Source organism: Uloborus diversus, chromosome 8 (genome assembly GCF_026930045.1).
Source record: "Uloborus diversus isolate 005 chromosome 8, Udiv.v.3.1, whole genome shotgun sequence".
Classification (NCBI taxonomy): domain Eukaryota; kingdom Metazoa; phylum Arthropoda; class Arachnida; order Araneae; family Uloboridae; genus Uloborus; species Uloborus diversus.
In genome coordinates, this window is record NC_072738.1 from 147,214,694 (window position 1) to 147,234,907 (window position 20,214).

A 20,214-nucleotide genomic window follows, 5' to 3' on the forward strand; every position below is an offset into this window, starting at 1 on the left:
CAATTAAAATCATAACAAAAGTTCAAGGTCTTTGCCGTTGGCAAGCTTTGTGTTCAAAACATATTCCAGTTTTTTGTAAAAGATATAATTCCTTCACTGTCTTATTAGCCAGAGGTGTGCACAAAGGAAGGGGATCATGGCATAACCTTTGGCATTGAAATTTTTGGGGGGTAACTTAAGAGATTTTTTAAACTTTAATTTAAATTTTTTAAATTTCATTTTGGGGGTCACGTTCTCGGGGGGGGGGGGGGCGCAGCATTTGGACGAGGGAGTTCGTCATTGCCCTGGCGGTGGGGGGTTGTCGCCCTTGTCTAAGCTACAGTACTACCTTAAACATATTTTTATTGAATTTCTGCATAAAATCATTACATTATTACATTTTATGCTTTTTTTTATATCATTTTGGGAAGTTTTTTAATCTGTGCTTTCCCTCAGATGAAGCTCTATACCCCCCCCCCCCTTGCTATCCTGTTAACTTATGAAGGTTTTTATTGATAAATTTTGCATTAATGAAACAATACAATTCATTAAGAGCGAAACGAAGTCTGAAGAAGGAATGTATAACGATGTCGCTAATAAGTAAAATGCAAAGGTATTACTACTAGTAACGTCGTTAAGGTGGCCGAAAGGGGGGGCTTTCCGCCCCGGGTTTGACCTGTCTGGGGGAGGCGGTGACACCAAAAGTAGAACTGCAAGTTTTTGAAAAATATGAAGCTGAAATGCGTTTTTAAAACTTCTAATTTGAAAATTTTCCAGGGGATGGGACCGCCTGGACCCCAATATTTCCCACTCCACATCGTGGAATTACTACATACTTCTATACTTAGAATTAGGTTCAAATTGTCAATACTTAGACCTAGTAGTGACCTCTTATACCAAAAAAACTGAAAACCGATTATCTTTCCCTGTATGTGAGATACGTTTAAAGTAATTACGCGGAGCCAACAATTTCACAGAATCCCTTCCTTTTTTGATATTTCGACGCTCACATTCGTCTAGGGCAAATTACATAAAAAACATTCATAGTTTTTATTTGTCTTTTGTATATTATCCCACTTAAAATTTTGTTTTTCAAATACAGTTGTTTCTAAAAATTGTAAAATTTTTATGTTTACATAAAATCTAAAACTTTTTTTTTTTTTTTTTGCGTTTCGAGGAAGTGGGGGGGAGGAGGGGTGACATCACAAATTACCGCTCCGAGTGTTCCCCATGCTAGATACGCCACTGGTATTACGAATATTAATAGGAGTCAAGAAAGACTATATTAGAAATGTAATGTGAGAAATATCGAAATAACCTTATTCGTTTTCTATCTGCAGTTATAGTTATACACATTTCAGGATAGTATAAAGCCTAAATAATAAAGAGAACTTTTACTTTCACAGAATAAAAGTTAAAGATTCTAATCAGTAAAGCATTTTATGATCGTCTTTCGAAGCATTCTTGTACTGTACAAGAGCTTTTGAGTAACTATCTTTTGGTAAGCAGAAAAAAAGGAAGCATACATATAGGCCACACACTTGTTTTATGGCTTTAAATGACGCCTTTAAGATGCTTTTTATGGATAAGGATATGCGATGCTTGGGGATTCGTAGCAGTGGATTTCTGCTTGACAAGGGATGACAACTATCATAAATTCTATGCAGTTAGACTACAGAGGTCCAATTTGCCGTTACTTACATGAATCGAAGAGTCATTTGGATCAGATTTTTGCATTAGTGAACAAGTAATTTTGAAGCGGCAGCAAAATTGGATATATTAAGTCAAGGATCTTTTCAACAGTAGGTTACTCGTTTCAGTTTTCATTTTTTTTTTTTTTAATTGCGAAAATATTTTTCTTTATGTATAACCTTAACTTATAGAATTACGATCTGTGATTCATAATTAACTGCATTATGATATAGCTGCGAAATGACAAATGATATAGCAAAATTTTCGATAGTACATATGGTTAAAAAAACAACGTACTTAGATAAGTTGAAAAGTCTTGTGTTATCAATTGAAAACTATTATTTTAAAAGGTAAAAACTACTAAGATCAAGCCTGTCCTTGAACTCTTTTTTTTTTTCCATTCTCCCTCTCTTTTTAATATGATTGGTTCATTTTATGACGAGTCTTTCTAGGTTGTGTCAGTTTTCAAAAACAAAATTTCACACTCAAAAAGTTTTCTAAACTTTTAAGACAACAGAACCATAAAAATGAATGGAAACGTAAAAAAGTAACACTTTAGACAGCGAGAATTTCTGAAACGAATTTTCAAAAATTAGATCCTAATCTAAAAATGTTTAGGAAAAAATATCATCACGAGAAAAACCCTCCTGTTTTCTTACCCTGCGGAACAAAAAACTTGTAATTTTAATTTTACTTCGAAAAAATTAAGGAATTCTTAAATGAAAAAATTATGCAAGAAGGGGAAAATGGGACATGGGGGGGGGGGGTCAAAAAAATTTATTTGTTCTTCTTTTAAACTGAAATCTTTGATTTTTTTTGCAAAAGTTTTATCAATTAACTAACTCTTTCATTTATTCCTTATAATGATCACAAACAATAATAATAATTATAAATGTATATCTCTACATAAAAAATGATTCCTTAAATAATTTAATTTTCGAACTTTTTCCCAACAGTTCCAGTGTTATCAAAATAAGCAAAGAGGCAATTAGGTTTACTGGATGAGTTAGTTCGATTGGTTGTATTTTCTTGTAACTTTCACCCAAGATATTTGCTATGACATGATCATGTTGTTAATCATACTAATAATAAATAAATAAATCAATATCGGATTTGAAAAAAAAAATCAGACTTTAAAGACTCTAGATATTACTTATGTTTTATTTATAAAAAATATGTATTCCAAACATTGAGCAAAAAACGTTACATTTTAACTCATTTTCATGGTTTCATGGGAGCAGTTACTTTATAGCATACATAAGCCGTTTTCATTACATTCGTGTCAAATTCGACGTTTGAGATGCAAAAAAATAATAGTATACTATAAGTACAGAACAAATGAGTAAACATAATTCGAATAATCTTTTGATTTTGAGGACTGAAATTAATTAATCATCAGTGTCGTGTCTCATGTTATATACACATCCACACTAAATTCTTCATCTTAATTCTTCTTTATTAATTTTTATTTTTGATAAATTATAACATTTCTTGACTTATTACCCACATTGTAAAATTATGTTTTCCCTTCATGACTGAATGCCATTTTTGTATTGCTATTCATCCAAAAACATACCTTTTTTTCCTTTAAGTTGGTGTTGGTACATGTATAGAAACTAGTAATGGCCTGATATTCATTACCACTCTCTCATACTCTCAAAATAATTGCATAGCTAAAATACTTTAAAGAAGCACCATGCAGAGATTTTTAACAGTGCAAAGAAAAAAAAATACTTTTAATGAAATGGTATTTTTAATTTATTCTTTTTGAGTTTTAACTTTAGCACAATAAATAAAGTGAAAAAAAAAATTTTTTTTTTAACAGTCTTTGAAAACGGACAACAGTTTCAAACTTGATATACATCTCTTTTTAATTTTGAATTGCAGAAGCATTTTGTATGACAAACTATCATACGCAGGAAAAAAAAACTAAAAAAAACCTGGGCATGAGTATCGATCGCACAGAGAAAACCTCTTCAGCTTAAGGAATCGACAAATTCATGTAACAAAATGACAGCATCATGTTTTAAAACAACTGCAGATACCAGTCAAATTCAATCGACAACACACACACACACACACACACACAAAATTATCACGGCAAGAGGTGTTTCCTAATGCTGTTAACTAGTGAACGATGCATTTCTGAAAAAGAACGAACACGAAATGAATTTTCGGAAGTAGTGTCTGTTGAGAAACATTTAGCAAAACTTCTCATTCTTAGAAACAAAAATCCCCCCCCCCCCTCCAACCGCCCCCCGGCGTTACTCAAATTTTCAGGGAGTATTTTGGTGGTCTTTCTTCTCTCTTTTTTTAAGGACTCTTTCTAGGGATAATCAGTAATATTTAAGGGGATGTGCCAACACTCTTGTGGGGGGGGGGGGGGAGGTCTCTCCTACAATTTTTTAACATGCAAAAAATATGACTTCTCGTTTGGACATTTTCTGTAACAAAAAAATGGCTTTATTTACTTCTCAATGATTTTTTATCCCCTTAAAAAGTCCACACCAAATCTTAATTTTTTTATATTATGGAGGCTAAATCGGCGCCCTTCAACTCAACCTTCCCGCGCCCTGTTGACCACCCAGTCCGGCCCTGAACATAACGCCACTCTTCAAGAAGGGGTCCAAAGGTATTGCTGGGAATTATAGACCTGTAAGTTTGACTTCGGTGATTAGTAAGATTTTCGAAACTTTGATCAAAATTAAGATCATGATATTCTTAGAGACTAATAGTCTGTTGACTAGTTTGCAGTATGGTTTCAGGAAAGGTAAATCCTGTACTACTAATTTATTGCATTTCTACGATAAGGTTACCTCAGCTTTAGATAACAAAAAATGTGTGGATGTTGTTTATATTGATTTTCAAAAAGCTTTTGACAAGGTACCGCATGTTGCTCTTCTCGGCAAGTTAGCTGACATTGGAGTAGGAGGAAAAAACTTTACTTTGGGTTAGAAATTGGCTTACTGGTAGGAAGCAAAGAGTAGTTGTGAGAGGAAATCATTCTAATTGGAGTGATGTTTTAAGTGGGGTTCCTCAGGGATCAGTTTTAGGGCCTCTTTTGTTTATTATATTTATGAATGACATCAATGAAAATATTTCTGGAAGTATGAATTGTTTTGCTGACGATGTGAAAGTTATGGGGATTGTCGAAAATGAAGAACAAGTAAATCAGCTGCAAGAGGATTTAGATCACATTACTAAGTGGGCAGATAAATGGGGTATGGCAGTTAATGTAGGGAAATGTCAAGTGCTACACTTAGGTCATGGAAATAAGCGTATGAGATATCGTTTACAGGGTTCAGTCATAAATCAGGCAGAAAATGTTATGGATCTGGGTGTCTTTATAAATCAGGACTTCAAGTTTAGTCAACAGTGCAGTATTGCTAGTAACAAAGCCAACAAAATGCTTGGGTTCATCAATAGACCTATTTCAAACAAATCTAAGAAAGTTCTTCTGCCTTTATATAGGAGTTTAGTAAGACCTCATTTGGAGTATGCTGTTCAGTTTTGGTCGCCTTATCTGAAGAAAGATATTTTTGTATTGGAAAGGGTTCAAAGAAGGGTAACTAAATTAGTAAAGGGACTCTCAGATTTAGATTATGATACCAGACTTAATAGGCTTAACATGTATAGCCTGAATCAAAGGAGAGTCAGAGGGGACATGATTCAGTTATTTAAATTTATCAAAATGAAAGATGTAAATGGATTAAATTTTTGCGGAGAAAGCAGGACAAGGGGTCATTGTTTTAAGCTATTTAAATCTCAGGCTAACTTGGAAATCAGGAAAAACTATTACTTTAGCCGGGTCGTGGGCACTTGGAATAGCTTACCGGAAGAGGCGGTAATGAGCAAGGGAGTGGATAGCTTAAGAGGGCCATTGATCTTCATTGGGGACTAATTAATTGACTAGGACCAGCCTAGCTGGGCCCAGAGCCTGTTGCTGGTCGTCACATTTGTATTTGTATTTGTATAAAAGATCACCAAACAGGCAGTTGCTTCGTTAAAATGTAGTGTAGAAGAAGACAAGTAATTTTCACCCGTCATACCTTGACGGGCGACTTTCTAGTATAAAAATTATGTTCAAAAAGAGAAATTCTCGCGCTACACTGCTAAAAACTTTTTTTTCAATTTTAAACATTTTTCTTTAGCGCATAAAAATTGTTGATTTTTTTTCTTTTTTTATTTTTCAAATCGGAAATCTTGTTTAAAAATTGTTTATGTACGATGAAAATTTCTGAACATTGGGTAGTTAATTTAAAACAATGTTCTTAATAATATCTGCATTTACAAACAAAGCATTAATTGCGGATTTGTAACAAAACTGCTTGTTCTAATTTAATATTGTTTTTTCAGCCATGCTGAAGAAAAGAGATAGACCAGCTGACGCAAGTTCAAAAAGAGCGTCGAATTTGGAAATTTTCAAAAAAGTAAGCTGGAAAAATACATTGCTATACTTACACACATGGGCGCCCGTATGCAAAGTTGTAAGGGGGGCTCAAATATTTTCCCCGTGGTTTAGCTGGATACTTTCCACGTGGAAACTGTTTTCCGGGCAGATTAGAGTCATTAAAATTTGACATTTTTCATAACTTATTCATTAATGGTTGGAGAAGAAATGCTTTTACATTTTTGCAAAGGAAAAAGTATACTTAAAGGAAGGAAGTTCTAATTTCAAAGAAGGAGGGGGGGGGCTCGACCCCCCCCCCCTTGCCCCCTATATGGGCGACCTTGCTTACACATATTTGTACAAAGCCGACTGTGATATAAAATTACCTGAAAAAGTACATTGAAACCTAAGATAAGTTTCAAAAATTCATATTGATGGCTTTGTTTTAGATGAATATCCATCTATTCTACCAGGGGAGGACTGAGTCCTGCAAGAGGGCGTCAACCTTGGCCTTCAAAGGACGCAAAAAAAAGTGCTAAAAAAGTGAAAACGAAAAAAAAAGGTGCAATTAAAAAAAAAAGAAAGAACAGCAAAAAGGGGGAAAAAAAACGATGGTACAAAGGTTTACGAATTTAAAGAAAAGAAAAAAAAAAGCGAAGGAAAGTCGCACAGAATTGTGAGCGAAAAAAAAGGAAATTACTCCAAAATAGTTAAAAAATAAATAAATTTAATATATATATATATATATATATATATATATATATATATTTAAAAGTAAAAAAAGGTTTTCAGGCTTGAGGGTGCATAGGCGGGACTCCGCGAGCCTCTGTATTCTACATTTAAGTAATATGTGCATTCATACTACAAACATGATATTTCATTCGAAAGAAGTGATGATTTATGAGAAACATGACATCCTCTCTTTAAAAAGTGTAGGTAGAAATAATATAAAATGTTAATAATACACTGGACACGAACCAGGCGCGGATCCACGGGAGGAGAACTGGGGGAACTTTCCCCCTCCAAAATCCCAAGTGTACCTAAAAATTTTCAGAACAGAATACAGGAAAAGTCTTCCATTTTTTAAAACTTGAACTTCAAGAAAGGCACCAGGAAAAGAGAGGAGAGAATTGGAAAAGCGGACCCAAAGAGGGGAACGGCGGGAACGCCACCCCCCCCCCCCCCGAAAAAACCCAACTGTACCTAAAACTGTTCAGAAAACAGGAGTACAGCAAAATTTTTCCGTTTTTTAGATCGTGAACTAAGGCATCAGGAAAAGCAATTAGACAACAGTAGAAGCAGATCCAGGGAGGGGAACTGGGTTAATGAATGCCCCTCCCCCTAATCCGATATATACCTAAAAATTTTCAAAACAGTGTGCAGGAAAATTCTTCTGTTTTGAAGAAAAGCGATTAGAAAATAGCAGAAGCGGATACACGGAGGGGAACTGCAGGAACGTTCCCCTCCATCCAAAATATCATTTGTTCCTAAAAAGATTTAGAACAGAGAGCAGTAAAATTCTGTTTTACAGTAATTGACACTTTAAAGATTATTTTTTTCTGTTTGTTAACAACATAGCTTGGAGGGAATTCATCCTAGGAGAAACTTTTAATAAGTGATAACTGTACCAACTAGTCTCCTATTATAATGCAACAAAATAATTAGATTAATAAAATGAATGCACATTTTTTTAAATAAAAAAAGACATTGGGTTAGAGTTGACACTAAACTAAAACGAGAACATTTAATTGTTGACAACTTTATTTTCAGTAGTTGATACATGCTTTGATATAGAAAATAGGAATTGCTTAATAAATGAATTCGTGCGACTTAGTATGAATATAGGAATCGCAGGGCCGGATCTAGGCGGCAGCAAGCCAGTACCTTTGGCTTACTTTTCGTACACGGTCGATACCCTTTGTCCCCCCTCCCTAGTTGTCCTGGTAGCAACTTCTAGGAGGATGCAAATTGACGGTATTTCTGTTATATTTTCGTTGAAACTTTATATAAAATTTCAAGAAAGGTGGGTAAGGGTGGCAGGATTTAGGTTTCGCTGCGGTTCTGAAAATTTGAAGATCCGGCACTGCAAGAATAGAAAAGATAGTTATAGAGAAATTCAAAATTAAATGCTTCCGTCATAGGTTATAAATTATGCTAAGTTATAAGACTATGAGAAGTTTACGTAAAAATTCGAGTTCGGGCACTGAGTAAATATTTTTCATCGTACTTAAAGGCTCATCGATATGGCATAATATAACTTCCCTGTCGTAGTTCAATTTATCCACTTTAGAACCATTTCCAATCTCCCAAATTTTTGTGCTTGCTTTTCGCATCTGTTTTCCAAAAGTAATCTTTTAAAAAAGGTCTTTTCGAACACAAACCTGTTTTTAAACTGTCTTTTGTATTCATTTGGTGTAGAGTTGATCATGAAATTTAAAACTTCTACAATTCAGTGACGCAACTAGAGGGGGTGGGGCACAGAGCCCGTGCCATCCTCCCTCCCAACCCCAGAAGCCTGATTAGAATGCTTTTTAAAACAATTTCTTATAATTAAAAAGGATAATAGAACGGACCTTGGGAAAATGAAGTCACTTTAATAAGTTGAAAAAACGAATGTCGCGAAAAAAAATCTAAATTCTTTTTGAAAAGAACCTTGAAACTAAAATTTATAATTGTGGCGGTTTGTAGATCAGTTAATTACATCCCTCCCCCCCCCCCCCCCGTTGTTTTTTCTTTTTCCTAGTCGGTCTAAAAATAAGAAAGCCTTCATAATGCTTCGCTTTTGAAGCCCCTTTTCTCCCGCTGAAACCTTTAAAAAAGTGTCTCAAATCTCGTTTTCAGGGCCTCAATTTCGAAAAAATTCCAGGGGAGAGCTACAAAACACCTCGTATTCCAAAAATATCGAGAATCGTTCAATATTGCTTTTTTGGAGCTTCAAATCTGAAAAATTGCCGAAACCCTAACGTTACGAAATCTGGTCTACAGTCACATTTTTTAGAAGTAAAAAAATTTCCGGATAAGAGCCCGAATGTTCTCGTAGGAAATCTAAAAATGAAAAAAATACGATTTCGAAAAATTTAAAAGGGAGAGCGTTTAATTCCTTCGTCACTGAATATCGCTTAAAACTTCGTTTCCTAGGACTTCAATTTCGGAACATTTTTTGGGAAGAGCCCCAGAACCCCACTGCTAGTGACATCGTCAAATTTAGTCTGTAACTGCGTTTTAGGAACTTCAGTTTCGAAAGATAGGGCAGAGGGATGATCGATTTAGATCTATTCTACAAAAAACAAAAAAAAAAATCGATCGGGGGCAACACCCAAAAGCCCCATCTCTTACCTTACCGTCAGCAAATATCGCCTATAATCGCGTCCCCGTAACATCATCAAACACCGTCTATAATGCGTTCTTAGGACCATAATTTCAAAATTTTCTCGCCCCCCCCTTACCAGTTGCTGAAAATTTTAGGATTAAAATATGAATACAACAATAAAAAACAACAAGTAGTAAAACGGTTTTTTAAATTACTTTCTGAGAATTCTACTTGCAGAATTTATAATGCATTTTTTTAATAAGAAGCGTTAAGATGCAGAGGATATGCTGCAAAACTCCATTTTTATGGTTATTTTTTTAATGAGTAATTTCATATTCCCCCCCCCCCCTAAACATCCGAAATCCATAGTCTGGATCCGCCACTGCACGAACTCGATTCGGTGCCCCCCCCCCCCCCCCGCTTACACTTCCATACACTTTAAATAGTCTTTCAATGCTTAGGTATTATATATGCAGAAACCAGGCCAAAATTAGAGATAACTTGAATTACGTATTATTGTTTACATTCATAAAAATATGTATTTATATCATAACATAAGTATACCTTATAATATAGGCTGTTGTAAAATTTTGCTTAGATGTAAAAAGATATAAACATCAAAAGTATACGTTCAAAGGCATGTACAATATGTGAAATAACTTTCTCCCAATTTTTTACAAAAAATTTGGTAACCTGGGCCAGTGCCTAGGAAAAATACCATAATACCCGTACCTGAATGTAATTAGGAACCCTGAGTATAGTAAGGAAAACGTGTTTGTTTTGTCATTCGATTACTTATACAGAAAAGGTGTGTTATGAGTTTCTGGGTATCTATTGTACCCGTTTTAATTTTAGAAACGAAAGTTAAAAAATGCATGATGAACATTTCCAGTCAAAATGAAATTCTATTCATACTATGAAGTATTTCTTTTCATATAGATATGGGTGTACGCCATTTCAATTGTATTTGTATTTTGGGTTACGTTGGCTGTTTTACCTGCAGTAGTTGTACTGGTTCTGTCTACATCTACTGAAGATACCATATGGACAGGTAAGATATTTACATTTATAACTGGCTTTAGGATTATATCAAATTTATAGTTTCACACATAATATTATTCTTACGAATGTAATATATTTGATATAACATCTCATCAAATGTAAGTATCAGACATTGCTTCCATTACCGACAGGTATTTTGCCTTAGAAGGTAAACGGGATTATCTGCAGAAATGAGGTTTTTGAGACAGTTGAAGTAACGCGCTTTGGATTCCATACTAACGATAGGGAAATATTGGAATCTGACGCTATCTTCGTGCTTTATTTTCAACGAAATCAAATAAGCAAGTTTGTACGATAAAGCTTAAATACAATAGATAACAAAAAAAAAAAAAAAAAGAGAAAGAAAGAAAGAAGAGCAAAATTTGTAGTTACTGCAGTTTGCCTTTCCACAGTAGCATTAATTACTTCACTATTGTCTCTTTGTAATTGATTTATAAATTACGAAAATGTACAGGGTGTTTGTAAAGTCTTGCACGGACAAAAATAATTTATTTAAAAGAAAAACTATATTTAAGATTTATCCGCAATTCTGTTTTTAATTTTAACTCTTACCTCATCCGTCCAGCTTCTCCCCTCCCCCTATTAGTACAATATTAGCTAAAGGCATGATGGAGGGGCTAACATCGATAATTGAAAATGGATGGAAAAAAAAGGAAAAACTCTCCACATGAAAGGGTTTTGAGGGTCAACCACGAAACGAAAAAGAAATGCTTATAAGTGCTACAAGTTCTTCTGAGAAGGCCAAAAAGATGTTAATGACCCCCCGGAGCAACGTCAGCAACTGTTGAAAACGTCGAAGTCAAGCAATTTCGACGGATGTATTTGGGCCTGGGACGTGTGCAAGCGAAGTTGTCCCGAAATTGCTTTTTTTTTTGGCTGAGAACATCATTAAAATCGTGTCTCCCCATCACTTCACCGGATTTAGCCCCTTGTGACTTTTTCATGTACACAAAACTGAAGAGTGCCACGAAAGAACGGAGATTTAAAGTCTGCATCGCTGGAATAGCTCAAGGCTGCAACAAGAAGTGCTTTTCCGCAGGTCCTGGAATTACAGAATAGGCCGATAAGCAGTGACCTAGGGCCCCCGGTTTTTAAGAGTCCCCAAATGGCTAAGATTTTTGTACCCAACAGCTCAAATTGTAATGTTTGATTCCAGAATCAAACCTCCCAACGTCACTGAAACCTGATTTTTAAATCAACACTACATATACTGCTTTAGATCTACACAACTTATTGATTTTTAGATCTACACTACTTACTGATTTTTGACCCATATTACCTACTGATTTTTAAATCTGCAGAAAACGCGGGCTTCTTTGGCCCACATTTTGGAACTTTTCTCAATAATTTTGTAACTATTCATCTTTCCAAGCTGTGGAAATTTTTTTTACATATCTAGAGTTCTCTTAAATTAATTTTTGAATACTGATTACTTTGTTTCAAAGTATTATTACCCTTTGAGTTGTTTTTTATTTGGGCCAGTGTTACCATAACGTTTGGGTTACTTTGGTCTAATGTAGTTTTCCCTATCTAAAATCATTGTAGAACTAACTAGAGCCAAAAAGACGTGTGTTCAAGAAAAAACTATTTATTTGTAAGAAAAATACATTTTTTTAAGAAGTTGTATCACACATACATTTGTTTTAAGGAAAAGTTTAAAACATTTTTAAAATGTGTATGCATAGCTAGTTATTGTCTCAAAAATTACCGACGAAGAACAGTCATCTTTTCATCAGTTTTGGAGGTTGAATAATTTTATTAAGATAACACCATTCGTAAAGCAAAGGATCCTAAATTTTCGGTCACTTCCAAAACTTTTTGGTGCGTTGCATTTGCTCTCGGAATCAGCTCCTTCTTTTCTCACATGAACACACCTATCCCTGAAAACCTTAGCTCACTCCATTGCACAATAACAAAGTTTCCAAACTTTCCAACAAATTGAACAAAACTTGTAAGAAGTACAAGTGGGTTGTTTTCTAAACCTCTTGTAACTGTTAATTCCTCGTCATCTTCCATAATAAAAGCCATGTAACTGAGCCTTGAGAATTTGAGTCTGTATTCGCCCTTCTCATCCGTTGCTGAGAATTCCTGGTTTTGTTTCTTGTTTAGAGTTTTAGTTTTAGTTTTTCTTTTCTTTTCCAAGTCTCCCTGCCCAGATTTTTCAAGTTTTTATGCTGGGCTAAAGTAGGTCGTTATTTTTAGGTTAGGAAATATGTTGTTATTGTGAAATTTTTAAATAAAAACCTTAACAGAAATAAATGAGAAGTACAACTATGCTACTACATAAAGTACTGAATGGTGTTCATAAATATGTACTTAACAAACTCTTCGCTGATATAGAACTGCTTCTGCATGTAAAAGTCTGAGAGGTTATAAAGATACATGTTAGCACAAGGAACACAAAACCAGTAGTACAGCTCTTAGAGGAGAGCTATCAAACTGCTTGGCATCCATTACTGAATCCTTATAGGCTGCTGCTTTGACAGATTCTGTCAAAATATGTTTAAAAATTGCCTCCTGAAAGTTTACAGAGAACTGTATCTTTTTCTCAATTTGGACCAAAGAAGGACCTTAGGGCCGAAATAGCTCGCGTTTACGGTGCACTAAGAGCCTCGAAAAAGTGCTTGGCCTAGGATCCCCCGATATCTTAATCGGGTTCTGCTTATCCGAAGTGCTTCGAGGATTGGAAAAAGCGCTAACAAAAGTGTATTATGTGAGGCAAGGGCGCCCATATAGGGAGGCAAGGGGGGGGGGGGAGGCTCGAGGCCCGACTTGGACACTAGAACTTCCTTGCTTTTAGTAATTTTTTCTTTGCAAAAATGTAAAAATATTTCTTCTCCAGCCATTAATGAATAAGTAATTAAAAATGTCAAATTTTAATGACTCTGATCTGTTCTAAAATCTGCCTCCATGGGGAATATCCTACTAAACCATGGTTAAAATTTCTGAGTCCCCCCTTACAAATTTGAATATGGGCGCCCATGATGTGAGGGGATTCACGTTGAAGGGGACAGCAGAAAAATTGATAAATAAAAAAACACTTTTTTGATAAGAGTAAAAAAGTAACCTTACTTTTCAGTCACACTTCGTATTTTCCCCCTAAATTAGTAAAATAACTTACAGTTAAATGTTTTTCAGCAAAAGAGCGACATTGAAAATTTATTTCGTTCACGATAATGATTTAAATTAAGATTCGATCTCTATTCTGCTTGTAGAGGAAAACAGGCATAATAAATTTCGAGCTTTACACAGCAAAGTGAGAAAGAACAGTTACGCCCCTGCTGCTGTAAAACTGTCAAGGAGATGGAAAAACTGTATGAAACAGTCATTGGTAGAGCTTCCACACAACGTGGATGGGCAATATTACTGGGAACAGTGTTAGTGTTGTATTGAGGGGGGGGGGGGAGCGCCCTTGAAATATTTGGTTTTTAATTGCAAAAATATTACAAATAAAGTGTAAATTGATTTCAAACCACCTTTTTTTTATGAGTCCCCCCACCCCAAACACTTTTCCCAACTACAGCTCTGATTGGGTGTAAGTGCAATTGTATCTGACTTTTCCGAATGAATTATAGAATTATTTTGTAGGATTAAAGAGAAGTTCAGTTCTTAAGCTAGAAAATATAGATCAAAAGTTATTTTATTTTATTTATTTACTTATTGTGATTTTAGGACGTCTCTTTTTACCCGTGGCTTGTTTTTTGCTGTTCAACACAGCTGATCTCGTCAGTCGTCTCGTCGCTTTACGCATCCCCATTGTAAGTATCAAATTATGGTATTGAACGAATTTTACTAACTTTTAATATTTTTATCATAAGCTTCATAGGTTCTAGAGAGCCTGAACCGGCAGACATGTGCCGACTCTAACGCTTGTATGCCAGTCCTTCTGAAAGCCATATTTTTACACATTCATATTTTCAAAATAAAGAAATAAAAATAATTTTTAATATTGTTCCCGATTCTTACATTTCATGTTAATGCTTTAATTTTTGCTTAAAAAAAAGATTTTTTAACTACTGCATACTTGCTAACTTTACAGATTAAGCTTTACATTTAAGCATTTAAAATGTTTTTCATGTTGTCACTCCTAGTACGAGATCTCACTAGGCTTGACCTACCCTCATCGAGTTTCCTAAAATTGTTACCATAAATGAAGAGTAAAAGCTGTAAAGAAAACGTTAAATTAAGGTTGCATACCTGTTGCATGTGAACTAATCAGGGTTGCAGGGGCTAAAAGGTGCCCAAAAAGCCCCATTGCAGACTGAATTTTTTAATCCGCAGCAATTTATTCTGGAAAGTCTTATGTCACGCTATTCTTTCAAGCAATCTTTAATTTGCAGGACTACAGGCATGCCCACCTGGGGAGGGGGTCATGAGGTAGACTGCGCCATTGAAATTTTTAGGGAGGGGGGTGTTTTGATGGGTATTTTTCTCATTTTTGGGGGGAGGGCTCTTGCTTTTTAGGGGGGGTCATTCATGATGTTTAGTGGGTGCACCCTTGTTCTTAGGGGGCACCCCCGAGGGCAAAGAAAATTTTAAAATGAGATTTCCTGCTCTTATCAGCTAAAAAAAAAAAAATTGGTAATCCTGACAGGGTTGACACTCAATTCTGGAGAAAACATTCCCTGCTTTTTCACTGCATGAGTATATAACAATACAAACGAGATATTATGACACTGATATTTGAAAAGGAACATTAATGTCCTGATAGTTTCAACACAGAGAAAAAATAAGTAAATAAATAATGTTAAATAAAGAAAAATTCATTATTACAACTAATAGCATGATGATTGAATTTATTTAACTTTTTATTTAAAAAAAGAGACTTCTCTTTATAATTTATTACTTGGACCTTAAACAGGGTGGCGACAGGAACTGTGAAAAAAAGTTCCCTGACTTTTCCCTGATTAAGTTCACCAAATTTCCCTGATTTACGTTACCAATGATAAAGGTTTCCTTTCTTTGCTCTACTTGAAATCCATTGTATATTTGTATAAAATGCAGTATTTTAAACTTTTTTTTAAGTTGTGTAAAGTTGATGAACTAAAGATGCATTTTAAAAAAATGCTACTTTTTTAACAAAATTGTAAAAAAAGAAAAACATATCAAGTCAATTTTTTTTGGAAAAAACCCCCATAAAACAGCATATTAAATTTTTCTACATGGAAAGATTATAGAAAATTTCTAAAAAATTACTTCCAGAGACCAATTAGCATAAGAATTTTAGGAAACTATTAAAATCACTCTTAAATACATACGTGTATTTATGCTAGAACTAAAAAGTAATTGAAATTATTTTGAATTAAATTTTCAAACAGTATAATAATTGTTGCAAGAATAACAAGTAATAGTGAAAGAATAGAAGTAATGTAGTTACTCTTATGTAACTAATTGACATATTTATGTAAAACAGATGAAACCTTTTGACATCCATTCATAGGGAGCTTTTCTCTAATCAAGAACATAGGTTTTAATGAATGAATACAGCATTTTAACAATAAAAAAAAATTAAGATATTTACTTAAGTACACAAGTTAACTCTATTTCAAACGATTAAAGCATGTAACAAAAAAAACCTTAGATTGCTTTTGTAACAAACAACTTTGAAATGCAAGAAAAAAAAAAACAGAAAAAAAAAAGCAATTAGTTAATTCCAAAATATATAAAAGAACAATACAACTTGGTTATAAAATAAAAGAATCATTTAAATCTGAAGAAAGGAAAACCTTTATAATCTGCGGCGACAGCAAATAATATAACGGCAAAAAACAAAGTTTTTTTGATTGAAAGTTCAATTTCAGTAATTAAATGAAAAACGTGAAGAAGTTATAACTTTTAAGCTTTTATCATTCTTCTTAAAATCCTGATTACAGTATGCTAATCACTTCGAGACAATGGAATAAAGGCAAAGGAGCTAAGGATATAATGAAGGCTTCCTCTTTGCCTGTATGGTTGATTATTTTACGTCACATTGAAAGCATGAAAGGAAATTTCAAGCTAGTTAAAATAAAAAACCTAACAGACACAGAAGCAATCTTGGGAAGTTCATCCTGTGGTTCATAAGTAAGATTCAATACTTAGACGTTGAGGAAAAAAGATGCACAAACATGAGGCAATGTATAATCGCACCTCATTTTACTTTTTTTTTTTTGACAGATAATTGGTGGAAAATTTGTAGGGAATTAAGATACTTAATTTTGTAAAGCAAAAAAAAAAAAAAAAAATCTTCATAAAATCAATTTTTCCTGATTTTTTGTTATTTTTTCGAAATTCCCTGATATTTCCCTGACTTTTCCCTGATTAATAAAGTTCCCTGACTTTTCCCTGATTTCCCTGATCTGTCGCCACCCTGTTAAAAGATAAAAAATGCAGAAGTTAAGCAGAACAATAAATATTGATCACTAGTTTCATCAGGGTTGCCACTCAATTTTAGAAAAATTCTCTGTGTTTTCCCTGTATGAAAATGAAACATTAGAAAGGAGCGAACATGGACAGTTGAAAAAGAACATTAATGTTTTGATAATTTCACCACAGGGAAAAAAACTAAATAAATAAATAAATAAATAGATAAAAAAATAAATAAGGGGAAATAAATCTTGATACATAAAGGGCTAATCTCTGTCCGGATGTCCGGTGTAAACTTCAAAACTACTGGAGGGATTTTAACCATTTTTTCACCATTGATAGCTACATAATCGGGGAACAACTTAGGCTATAATTTATCGCTAAAAAAACTTAGTCTAAAAACGTCGTGATCGAAAACAGTACATGTCATGTAATTTCCACATCAAATGATGAAAGATTAAACCCATTGTTTCGAAAATTCGTTGCCTAACAACAGCAATATTAAAAGTAATCATAGTGTAAATTTTGAATCAAGGCCTCTCTGGAGCAAGCATGACATTGCTTTCTTAGGAATTGCATCCTCATCTTTACACATAAAGGGCTAATCTCTGTCCGAATGTCCGGGGTAAACTTCAAAACTGCTGGAGCGATTTTAACCATTTTTTCGACATAGATAGCTACATAATCGGGGAACAATTTAGGCTATAATTTATTGCTAAAAAACTTAACTTAAGAACGTCGTGATCGAAAACAATAAATGTCATGTAATTTCCACATCAAATGATTAAAGATTAAACCATAGACTAATAATAAGAGTAGACCGAGTTATGGCAACCCTTTTGCTGCTCATAAACCAAACCATGTGACTGGTGGATATCCTAGCAACAGCGGGCGTTGATCGTAACAGACGATCTACAATAAATAAAATAAATGGAATTGATGGAACACGGAAGAATGATCTTTTATGAAGTCCGATTTGTAAATTTGTTATTCTAAGTTGTAAATATTTTGTTAATATAGTGAGTTTTTCGTTTAGATAGTATTGTGCATTTTCTTTAGTCAATTTCAATAACTCTCTAAGCAATTAAAGATGCAAGCGACCAAGAAGAATCAGCAAACGGTAAGATTTTTACCTACAATTTCAATTTAAGATACCGATGAGTACATTTTTGCGTTAACGCAAAACGTTTACGCCATTACGTTCACGCCGACGCTGACAGCTCCAAATGAAATAAAAGTGACCGAAAACTGATCAAAAACTATTACTAATGTCAAAATAATGCATAACTAAAAGAAAAACAGTTCAATCTCTGCACCTGGAAGTTTTTTTTAATGAAAACACATTGTCTTAAAATACATGTCGAGTGCCAAACTATAGATAATGTTTCCATCTGACAACCATGCTGCCAAAGTCTTCGCCAAGCCTTTCCACTAGTCACATGATACATCTATGAACCAATTTTCTTTATCAGCAAGAATGAGAAAGCTCGGTCTACTCTTATTATTAGTCTATGGATTAAACCCATTGTTTCGAAAATTCGTTGCCTAACAACAGCAAATATTAAAAGTAATTGTAATGTAAATTTTTAATCAAGGCTTCTCCGGAGCAAACATGAGTCTAAAGTCATTTAAACATTTGGAAACTCACTTTTGTCACACTTAAGTTAACATAGTAGAGAGCTTTTTATTATTATTTTTTTTTGTGTACTATTTAAGTAAATAAAGCGCACAGTTTTTTTTAGTGATCTTATTTTTTGTTAGATATATTTTTGAAATTCTTCAAATTTTTATATGCTTCACTTTGCGCTTTCGTTTCTAAATGAATACTCTTTCTTTCTTTATACTTATTGCTGTTTTACTTTTATGGGTAAGGATGAAACTCAATTTTTAATGACGTCAAAGCGGTGTGTTTTGAGTTCTTTCAGTTAAAACAGAAAACAAAAGAAAGTAGCGATTGTTTCTCACAATTATTACTGACCCAGGCAACGCCGGGTATTTTTGCTAGTTGACACATAAATTTCAAGACACATGACAACTAAAACAATAATTTTTGCCTTTATGATCGACATCATTTTTCATATCTACTTTTAAAAAATGTAAAATTAGCATTTTTATTTTGTTTCATTTAAGTTTTTTTTTTTTTTTGGTAGTTTACATTGGAGCATTGTTTTTTGCAGCTTCAATAATAATAATAATAATAATAATAAAACAAAATTCCCTGCACTTTCCAGGTTTTTAAAGAAATTTTCAAAATTCCCTGGATTTTTCCTGTTTTTTGGTTGATTTTTGAATTCCCTGTATTTTTCCTGTTTCTTCAGGTTTCCCTGTGGCGTGGCAACCCTGTCTGTTTTAAAATCAGGAAAAATATTATTAACATCTGCTAAAAGATTATTATTCTCGTTATTATTTTTAATTGAAAAAAAAAAAACTGTTCTTAGTAACAGTCCTAGTGAATAGGAAGTGCCAAAAAGTGAGTACACTCAAAACCTTGACTAAAAAATGAGCAGAATCTATTCCAGAATGTAATTTATTATAAAATGAAAACTTTCTACGTTTTAAGTTCCTACAGGATAAGTATATTTATCGGTCATGCATGTAAAATTAATGCTTCAAAAATTCGTTTATTTCCAGCCATCAAGATTCAAGCACATAACGCTCACGCTGACCATCCTTCGAGCTGTTTTCGTGCCCCTGCTCATGCTTTGCAATGCTCATCCTCGTTCTCATCTCCCAATCGTATTCGACAGTGATGTCGATTTCATCATCATCATCGTCTTCTTCGCTCTCACTGGCGGATATTTGTGCAGCATCGCTCTCACTCAAGGACCCAAGTATGTAGTTTTTAAAAACCTCAGAAGCTAATAACAAGTGATTAGTTTCTCTTCAACCAAATCATGAAAAATTTCAGGAGAAGCGTCTCTCCCCCCCCCCCCCTTTATCATTCACATCGTTAAAGATCATCCTTAATTTCGCTTAAGGGTTCTTTTTAAGGGGTACAACTTAAAAAAAAATTTCTGGGGAAATGCCCCCCCCCAAAAAATCTTTTCCCTAATATCATTGAAAGTTGACTAAAAAAGTTTTTGGAGCTTTAATTTCGAAAAATTGTCGGTTCTCTAAACGTTACCAAAGATGGCCAAAAATCTCATTTTCAAGTTTCAATTTTGAAAAATTTATGAGGATCGGATCCCGAATCTTTCCTCCCTAATCGCTAAAGATAGTCAAAAATTGCATTTTAAAAGCTACAATTTTGAAAGTTTTCCACAGGAGAGCTCCCGAACCTCTTCTTTCAATAGTATTACCAAAGATTGAGTAAAATATATGTATTTTAAGATTACAGAGATAAATTTTCAAGGGTGGGTCCTCAAATCTCTCCTCCCCTTGAAATCACCAAAGATCATTTGTAACTGCGTTTTTTAAGGTTTCAAAATCAAAAAAT

General features: G+C 34.0%; 1 protein-coding gene across 1 annotated transcript in view; it reads left to right on the top strand.

The window, feature by feature from the left end:
• LOC129227254 (equilibrative nucleoside transporter 1-like) overlaps nucleotides 1–20,214 on the top strand; it is a 99,144-nt gene that overhangs the window by 76,615 nt on the left and 2,315 nt on the right. The window contains exons 10-13 of the mRNA XM_054861772.1: nucleotides 6,028–6,101; nucleotides 10,311–10,422; nucleotides 14,106–14,191; nucleotides 19,410–19,609. Coding sequence (XP_054717747.1) covers nucleotides 6,028–6,101; nucleotides 10,311–10,422; nucleotides 14,106–14,191; nucleotides 19,410–19,609 — 472 coding nt within the window. The remainder of the gene's footprint in view (nucleotides 1–6,027; nucleotides 6,102–10,310; nucleotides 10,423–14,105; nucleotides 14,192–19,409; nucleotides 19,610–20,214) is intronic.